Below are 9551 nucleotides of genomic sequence, written 5' to 3' on the forward strand. Positions count from 1 at the left end.
TCAATCTACAGGCCCCATTAATACTGAAGCCTCAATCTACAGGCCCCATTAGTACTGAACCTTAATCTACAGGCCCCATTAGTACTGAAGCCTCAATATACAGGCACCATTAATACTGAAGCCTCAATCTACAGGCCCATTAGTACTAAACCTTAATCTACAGGCCCCATTAATACTGAAGCCTCAATCTACAGGCCCCATTAATACTGAGGCCTCAATCTATAGGCCCCATTAGTACTGAACCTTAATCTACTGGCTCCATTAGTACTGAAGCCTCACTCTACAGGCCCCATTAATACTGAACCTTAATCTACAGGCCCCATTAGTACTGAAGCCTCAATCTACAGGCCCCATTAATATTGAAGCCTCAATCTACAGGCCCCATTAAGACTGAACCTTAATCTACAGGCCCCATTTACTGAAGCCTCAATCTACAGGCCCCATTAATACTGAAGCCTCACTCTACAGGCCCCATTAGTACTGAAGCCTCAATCTACAGACCCATTAGTACTGAAGCCTCAATCAACAGGCCACATTAGAACTGAAGCCTCAATCTATAGGCCCCATTAGTACTGAAGCCTCAATCTACAGGCCCCATTCATACTGAAGCCTCAATCTACAGGCCCTATTAATACTGAAGCCTCAATCTACAGGCCCCATTAGTACTGAACCTTAATCTACAGGCCCATTAATACTGAAGCCTCAATCTACAGGCCCCATTAATGCTGAAGCCTCAATCAACAGGCCCCATTAGAACTGAAGCCTCCATCTATAGGCCTCATTAGTACTGAAGCCTCAATCTACAGGCCCCATTAATACTGAAGCCTCAATCTACAGGCCCATTAATACTGAGGCCTCAATCTATAGGCCCCATTAGTACTGAAGCCTCAATCTACAGGCCCCATTAGTACTGAAGCCTCAATCTACAGGCCCCATTAGTACTGAAGCCTCAATCTACAGGCCCATTAGTACTGAAGCCTCAATCTACATGTCCATTAGTACTGAAGCCTCAATCAACAGGCCACATTAGAACTGAAGCCTCAATCTACAGGCCCCATTCGTACTGAAGCCTCAATCTACAGGCCCCATTAATACTGAGGACTCAATCTACAGGCCCCATTAATACTGAAGCCTCAATCTACAGGCCCCATTCGTACTGAAGCCTCAATCTACAGGCCCCATTAGTACTGAAGCCTCAATCTAGAGGCCCCATTAACACTGAAGCCTCAATCTACAGGCCCCATTAGTTCTGAAGCCTCAATCTACAGGCCCCATTAATACTGAAGCCTCAATCTACAGGCCCCATTCGTACTGAAGCCTCAATCTACAGGCCCCATTAGTACTGAAGCCTCAATCTAGAGGCCCCATTAACACTGAAGCCTCAATCTACAGGCCCCATTAGTTCTGAAGCCTCAATCTATAGGCCCCATTAGTACTGAAGCCTCAATCTACAGGCGCCATGAGTCCTGAACCTCAGTAAGTACAAGAGTTGACTTCCTGTATTGCTTGCATTACATTCAACAGTGGCAGCCTCCGGTGTCTGGTGACCCCAAGCGTAAATATGTTACAGAACTGTTGGCACAAACGTCTAATGCAAATAAAGTTTCGAAGACTCAGACTCCGTGCGGGTGTGACATTTTAATATATTGCAGGTTTGTCCGGTGACATCAAGTAGGCGTTGTACAGAGTTGGAGTTGAGCCAGTCAATTGATAGCTTTAGACAAACACTAATCTTTAACATGTACAGCAATTGAACCCTGTTGACTGTTGACTGCCACCTCTGCAAACTGCGATAACTATCGGTCCCTCGGGAAAACGGTCGTGTGTACAAGGCTGTGTTTGCAGGTAGTACTTATCTGCGGAGCAAATGGCGGATGTGAGTCAGGGTGGGATGCAGCACGGTTCGCGAGCGACGACAGAGGCTGCTGCTTGGGAAGTGTCGATGTACAGAGGGGACCTGGGGGTCCTTGTACACCAGTCATTGAAAGCAAACCTGCAGCTGCAGCAAGCAGTTCGGAAGGCCAGTGGTATGTTGGTCTCCATTGCGAGAGGATTTGAGTACAGGAGCAAGGATGTCTTACTACAGTTACACAGGGCCTTGGTGAGACCGCACCTGGAGTGTTGTGAGCCGTTTGGGTCTCCTTACCGAAGGAAGGATATACTTGCCATAGAGGGAGTGCAGCGAAGGTTCACCGGACCGATTCCTGGGATGGCAGGACTGTCGTACGAGGAGAGATTGGGTCGACTGGGCCTGTATTCACTGGAGTTTAGAAGAATGAGAGGGGATCTCATTGAAAGGTATAAAATTCTGACGGGGTTGGACAGACTGGATGCGGGGAGGATGTTTCCCCCCGGGGCTGGGAAGTCTAGAACAAGGGGTCACAGTCTCAGGATACGGGGTAGGAAATTTAGGACCGAGATGAGGAGAAATGTTCTCACTCAGAGGGAGGTGAACCTGTGGAATTCTCTACCACAGGAGGCTGTGGAGGCCAAGTCACTGAATATATTTAAGAGGGAGATAGATAGATTTCTAGACACAAAAGGCATCGAGAGGTATGGGGAGAGAGCGGGAATATGGTGTTGAGATAGAGGATCAGCCATGATCATATTGAATGGTGGTGCAGGCTCGAGGGGTCGAATGGCCTACTCCTGCTCTGATTTTCTATGTTTCTATGTTTCCATGCTGGTGGGTGAAGGCATGCTGCGTGTCGTGAAGGGGGGCAAATGATTACTTCAGTGTGTTTATTTGATATCGATGAACAAAGGGACCTGGGAGTGCTTGTCCACAGATCCCCAAAGGCAGCAGGCCAGGTGGATAAAGGTGGTTAAGAAGGCACACGGAATGCTTGCCTTTATTAGCCGAGGCATGGAATACAAGAGCAGGGAGGTTATGCCTGAACTGTATAAAACACTAGTTAGGCCACAGCTGGAGTACTGCGTGCAGGTCTGGTCACCACATTACAGGAAGGACGAGATTGCACTGGAGAGGGTGCAGAGGAGATTTACCGGGATGCTGCCTGGAATGGAGAATCTTAGCGATGAGGACAGATTGGATAGGCTGGGGTTGTTCTCATTGGAACAGAGGAGGCTGAGAGGAGACCTCATTGAGGTGTACAACATTTTGAGGGGCCTGGACATAGTGGATAGCAAGGACCTATTTCTCTTGATGGAGGGGTCTATTATAAGGGGGTTTAGTTTTAAGGTGGTTGGTGGAAGGTTCAGAGGGGATTTGAGGGGGGACTTCTTCACGCAGAGGGTTGTGGGGATCTGGAACTCGCTGCCTGGAAGGTTATTTCATTAAGGAGGCTTTGAGGGTGGTCCCTTGTTACGTTTCCTCTGCCCACCTGGGGCTCGTTTGCCGTGAAGGAGTTCCGAGTAGAGCGCTTGCTTTGGGAGTCTCGTGTCGGGACATGCGGACAATGTGGCCCTGCCCAGCGGAGCTGGTCGAGTGTGGTCAGTGCTTCGATGCTGGGGATGTTGGCCTGGTCGAGGACGCTAACGTTGGCGCGTCTGTCCTCCCAGGGGATTTGCAGAATCTTGCGGAGACATCGTTGGTGGTATTTCTCCAGCGACTTGAGGTGTCTATTGTATATGGTCCACAAAAGGAGATATTAGGGACTGGTGACCAAAAGCTTGTCCAAAGAGGCCGGTTTTAAGGAGCGTCTTAAAGGAGGAGAGAGAGGCGGAGAGGTTTAGGGAGGGAGTTCAAGAGCTTGGGGCCCAGGCAGCTGAAGGCACGGCCGCCGATGGTGGAGCGATTATAATCAGGGATGCTCAGGAGGGCAGAATTGGAGGAGCGCAGAAAACTCGGAGAGTTGTAGGGCTAGAGGAGATTACAGAGATAGGGAGGGGTGTAGGGGCTGGAGGGGGTTACAGAAATAGGGAGGGATGTAGGGGCTGGAGGAGATTACAGAGATAGGGAGGGGTGTAGGGGCTGGAGGAGATTACAGAGATAGGGAGGGGTGTAGGGGCTAGAGGAGATTACAGAGATAGGGAGGGGTGTAGGGGCTGGAGGAGGTTGCAGAGATAGGGAGGGGTGCAGGGGCTGGAGGAGGTTATAGAGATAGGGAGGGGTGTAGGGGCTAGAGGAGGTTACAGAGATAGGGAGGGGTGTAGGGGCTAGAGGAGATTACAGAGATAGGGAGGGGTGTAGGGGCTGGAGGAGGTTACAGAGATAGGGAGGGGTGTAGGGGCTGGAGGGGGTTACAGAGATAGGGAGGGGTGTAGGGGCTGGAGAAGGTTACAGAGATAGGGAGGGGTGTAGGGGCTGGAGGAGGTTACAGAGATAGGGAGGGGTGTAGGGGCTGGAGGAGGTTACAGAGATAGGGAGGAGGGGTAAAGGAGGGGATTTGAAAATGAGGAAATGGCGGTGGGGCAGTTTCAATAGCAGCCTGCAGAAGGGCATTGGATAAATACTGGAAGGAGAGAGAGTTACAGGATGTGGGGAAGGAGTGGGTTGGGAGACTGACAGGATTGGTCTTTGATAGAGCTGGCACGGATTCAATGGGCCGAATGGTCTCCCTCTGTGCTGTCCTGGTCAATGGTTCTATGAGTTGGTGCGAGTTAGGTCACAGAACAGCACGGGGCTGTGGAGGAGCCAGAGTTTAGGGAGGATGGAAGATGGGAGAGAGCTGGAGGGGTTAGAGTATGGGGGCTGGGGTCAAAGGGCTCAGAGGAGAGTTTTGGTGGGTTAGGGTTACGGTAAGGGACAGGGTTACGATTAGGGTTAATGCACTTAGGGTTAGGTTTAGGGTCAGGGTTAAGGTTAGGGTTAGGGTTAGGGTTGGGGTTAGGGTTAGGGTCAGGGTTAGGGTTAGGATTAGGGTTAGGGTTAGGGTTAGGGTTGGGGTTAGGGTTGGAGTTAGGGTTGGGGTTAGGGTTGGAGTTAGGGTTAGGGTCAGGGTTAGGTTTAGGGTTAGGGTTAGGGTTGGGATTAGGATTAGGGTTTGGGCCAGGATTAGGGTTAGGGTTAGGGTTAGGGTTGGGGTTAGGGTTGGAGTTAGGGTTGGGGTTAGGGTTGGAGTTAGGGTTAGGGTCAGGGTTAGGTTTAGGGTTAGGGTTAGGGTTGGGATTAGGATTAGGGTTTGGGCCAGGGTCAGGGTTAGGGTTAGGGTTAGGGTTAGGGTTGGGATTAGGATTAGGGTTTGGGTCAGGGTCAGGGTTAGGGTTAGGGTTAGGGTTAGGGTTAGAGTTAGGGTTAGGGTTAGGGTTAGAGTTCGGGTTAGGGTTAGGGTTAGGGTTAGGGTTAGGGTTAGAGTTAGGGTTAGGGTTAGGGTTAGGGTTAGGGTTAGCATTAGGTTTAGGGTTGGGGTTAGGGTTGGTGTTCGGATTGGGTTTAGGGTTGGGGTTAGGTTTAGGGTCAGGGTTAGGATTAGGGTTGGGTTTAGGATTGGGGTTGGGTTTAAGGTCAGGGTTAGGGTTAGGTTACGGTTTCGGATTGGGTATAGGTTTATGGTTAGGATTGGGGTTAGGGTCAGGGTCAGATTTAGGGTTGGGTTTTGGGTTGGGTTTAGGATTGCGGTTAGGTTTAGGGTCAGGGTTAGGGTTCGGGTTGGGTTTAGGGTTGGGGTTAGGGTTAGGGTCAGGGTTGGTGTTAGGATTGGGTTTAGGGTTGGGGTTAGGTTTAGGGTCAAGGTTCGGGTTAGGGTTGGGTTTAGGATTGGGGTTAGGTTTAGGTTTGGGGTTAGGGTTGGGGTTATGGTTGGGGTTATGGTTGGGGTTGGGGTTTGTGTTGGAGTTAGGGTCAGGGTCAGGGTTAGGTTTAGGGTTAGGGTTAGGGTTGGGGTTAGGATTGGGTTTAGGTTTGGGGTTGTGGTTAGTGTTGGGGTTAGGGTCAGGGTCAGGTTTAGGGTTAGGGTTAGGGTTGGGTTTAGGGTTCGGGTTGGGGTTAGGGTTAGGTTTAGGGTCAGGTTTAGGGTTAGGGTTGAGGTTGGGTTTAGGATTGGGGTTAGGGACGAGGGAGATGGAGTGAGGTGGTCTGATGGTGGGTGAGCCGTGAAGGAAGAATGGGTGGCTGTGCTGCCCGTGTTCTACACTCCCCGCTCGTGCCAGCTGTTGTTCGGACGCCCCTCTCGCCCTCTCACAGCAACGCGCACGTCACGCTCCTCCTGGCGGCCCTCCCTGACTGCCGGCTGATGTGCTGGCCGTCCATCGCGGTGTGGGGGGCCACGGGTTCCAGTGGGGACCCCGCCTTCCCGCTCTGGGCCACTGGAGGCGTCCGCTTCTTCTTCTTCTTCAGCTCACGGAAGTTGCAGGAGTCCTCGCCCGGCGAGCCTCCCCTCGACTTGTAGGAGGCTGAGGAGCGGGTCTCTCCCTCGCCGTCGCCCTGCCCGCCCGTCGCTTGCGAGGAGGCGCTCGAGCTGGGGCTGCTGGGAGAGGAAAATGGGGGTGAAACCACACACACAACGTCAGCGAGGGTTCTCAGCTTCTACTGGGATGGCCGTGGGTCAGTGGGTCTTCGTGGGTTCGAGTCCCACTCCACAAACTCAAGCATAAAATCCAGGCCCACACTCCCAGTGCCAGTACTGAGGGAGCACCGCACTGTCGGAGGGGCGGTACTGAGGGAGCGCCGCACTGTCGGAGGGGCGGTACTGAGGGAGCACCGCACTGTCGGAGGGGCAGTACTGAGGGAGCGTTGCACTGCGCTGTTGGAGGGGCAGTACTGAGGGAGTGCCGCACTGTCGGAGGGGCAGTACTGAGGGAGCGCCGCACTGTCGGAAGGGCGGTACTGAGGGAGTGCCGCACTGTCGGAGGGGCAGTACTGAGGGAGCACCGCACTGTCGGAGGGGCAGTACTGAGGGAGCGCCGCACTGTCGGAGGGGCAGTACTGAGGGAGCATCGCACTGTCGAGGGGCAGTACTGAGGGAGCGCCGCACTGCGCTGTTGGAGGGGCGGTACTGAGGGAGGGCTCAGGCCTCTTTACCTGCTGATACAATTGTCGTTCTGCTCACAGCCGTCGGTCAGATCTGCTGAGGACTTGTGGGGCGGATTTCTCTTTCCTTTCAGCCAGTAGGTCTTCATATAACCTTTACCCTATGTAACGAAACAAGAGGCATTGCCTTCATGAAGAATTAAAAGCTCCATCTGTTGCTGCCTTTGAACCCATTGTTAGCCAAGTGGCTCAAGACTATGTTCACTCCAGGGCCAGGCTGTCGGCCCAGGCTAACTCAGAGCCCTAGGCTGTAGGCCCGGGCTAACTCAGAGCCCTAGGAGTAGCCCTGGGCTAACTCAGAGCCTTAGGAGTAGGCCCAGGCTAACTCAGAGCCCTCGGCTGTAGGCCTGGGCTAACTCAGAGCCCTAGGAGTAGGCCAGGGCTAACTCAGAGCCCTCGACTGTGGGTCCGGGCTAACTCAGAGCCCTAGGAGTAGGCCCGGGCTAACTCAGAACCTTAGGCTGGAGGCCACATTTCAATTCCTCACCTTTACAAATATCTTGCCACGTTCCTCAATGATGTAGGGCTCGTGCTCCAAGTGTTCTTTGGTGGTTTGGCTGATGTGAGTTTGCATCCCCTGAGGAAAAAGGGACATGGGGAAACCAGTTGTTAATCCACCACAGGGTCCATTAACACCGAGGGACACATCTGGTTTACCGTCCGAGGGGGCAGCCCAGTCACAGGATTACCGAGCTATGGTTCAGCAAACTCGAGCAAGTGTCTCACTTCCCAAGTCATTCACGGTCGGAGGGGCTGTACTGAGGGAGCGCCGCAATGTCGGAGGGGCGGTACTGAGGGAGCGCCGCATTGTCGGAGGGGCAGTACTGAGGGAGCGCCGCACTGTTGGAGGGGCAGTACTGAGGGAGTGCCGCACTGGCAGAGGGGCAGTACTGAGGGAGCGCCGCACTGTTGGAGGGGCGGTACTGAGGGAGCGCCGCACTGGCAGAGGGGCAGTACTGAGGGAGTGCCGCACTGTCGGAGGGGCGGTACTGAGGGAGTGCCGCACTGTCGGAGGGGCGGTACTGAGGGAGCGCCGCACTGTTGGAGGGGCAGTACTGAGGGAGTGCCGCACTGTCGGAGGGGCGGTACTGAGGGAGCGCCGCACTGTCGGAGGGGCAGTACTGAGGGAGCTCCACACTGTCGGAGGGGCGGTACTGAGGGAGCGCCGCACTGTCGGAGGGGCGGTACTGAGGGAGCGCCGCACTGTCGGCGGGGCGGTACTGAGGGAGCGCCGCATTGTCGGAGGGGCAGTACTGAGGGAGTGCCGCACTGTCGGAGGGGCAGTACTGAGGGAGTGCCGCACTGTCGGAGGGGCAGTACTGAGGGAGTGCCGCACTGTCGGAGGGGCAGTACTGAGGGAGCGCCGCACTGTCGGAGGGGCGATACTGAGGGAGCGTCGCACTGTAGGAGGGGCGGTACTGAGGGAGCGCCGCACTGTCGGAGGGGCAGAACTGAGGGAGCGCCGCACTGTCGGAGGGGCAGTACTGAGGGAGGGTCTAACCAGACCAGAACTGTGCACGGTGCTCCAAGTGTGGTCTAACCGGAGCAGGACTGTGCACGGTGCTCCAAGTGTGGTCTAACCAGACCAGAACTGTGCACAGTGCTCCAAGTGTGGTCTAACCAGACCAGAACTGTGCACAGTGCTCCAAGTGTGGTCTAACCGGACCAGAACTGTGCACAGTGCTTCAAGTGTGGTCTAACCAGACCAGAACTGTGCACAGTGCTCCAAGTGTGGTCTAACCAGACCAGAACTGTGGCACAGTGCTTCAAGTGTGGTCTAACCGGACCAGAACTGTGCACAGTGCTTCAAGTGTGGTCTAACCAGACCAGGACTGTGCACAGTGCTCCAAGTGTGGTCTAACCAGACCAGAACTGTGGCACAGTGCTTCAAGTGTGGTCTAACCGGACCAGAACTGTGCACAGTGCTCCAAGTGTGGTCTAACCAGACCAGAACTGTGCACAGTGCTCCAAGTGTGGTCTAACCAGACCAGAACTGTGGCACAGTGCTTCAAGTGTGGTCTAACCGGACCAGAACTGTGCACAGTGCTTCAAGTGTGGTCTAACCAGACCAGGACTGTGCACAGTGCTCCAAGTGTGGTCTAACCAGACCAGAACTGTGCACAGTGCTCCAAGTGTGGTCTAACCAGACCAGAACTGTGCACGGTGCTCCAAGTGTGGTCTAACCAGACCAGGACTGTGCACAGTGCTCCAAGTGTGGTCTACTGGACCAGAACTGTGCACAGTGCTTCAAGTGTGGTCTAACCAGACCAGGACTGTGCACAGTGCTCCAAGTGTGGTCTAACCAGACCAGAACTGTGGCACAGTGCTTCAAGTGTGGTCTAACCGGACCAGAACTGTGCACAGTGCTCCAAGTGTGGTCTAACCAGACCAGAACTGTGCACAGTGCTCCAAGTGTGGTCTATCCAGACCAGAACTGTGGCACAGTGCTTCAAGTGTGGTCTAACCAGACCAGAACTGTGGCACAGTGCTCCAAGTGTGGTCTAACCAGACCAGAACTGTGGCACAGTGCTTCAAGTGTGGTCTAACCGGACCAGAACTGTGCACAGTGCTCCAAGTGTGGTCTAACCAGACCAGAACTGTGCACGGTGCTCCAAGTGTG

The 9551-nt window shown here is 54.0% G+C and overlaps 1 protein-coding gene across 1 annotated transcript in view; it reads left to right on the forward strand.

The window, feature by feature from the left end:
• Positions 1-7524: 7524 nt before the first annotated feature.
• Positions 7525-9551, forward strand: part of LOC139242863 (soluble guanylate cyclase 88E-like) — a gene marked incomplete at its 3' end in the record, with an annotated part of 32147 nt that continues 30120 nt past the window's right edge. Inside the window, exon 1 of the mRNA XM_070870527.1 lies at positions 7525-7648. Within this exon, the coding sequence (XP_070726628.1) occupies positions 7525-7648 (124 nt within the window). The remainder of the gene's footprint in view (positions 7649-9551) is intronic.

Source organism: Pristiophorus japonicus, unplaced genomic scaffold (genome assembly GCF_044704955.1).
Source record: "Pristiophorus japonicus isolate sPriJap1 unplaced genomic scaffold, sPriJap1.hap1 HAP1_SCAFFOLD_1499, whole genome shotgun sequence".
Taxonomy (NCBI): domain Eukaryota; kingdom Metazoa; phylum Chordata; class Chondrichthyes; family Pristiophoridae; genus Pristiophorus; species Pristiophorus japonicus.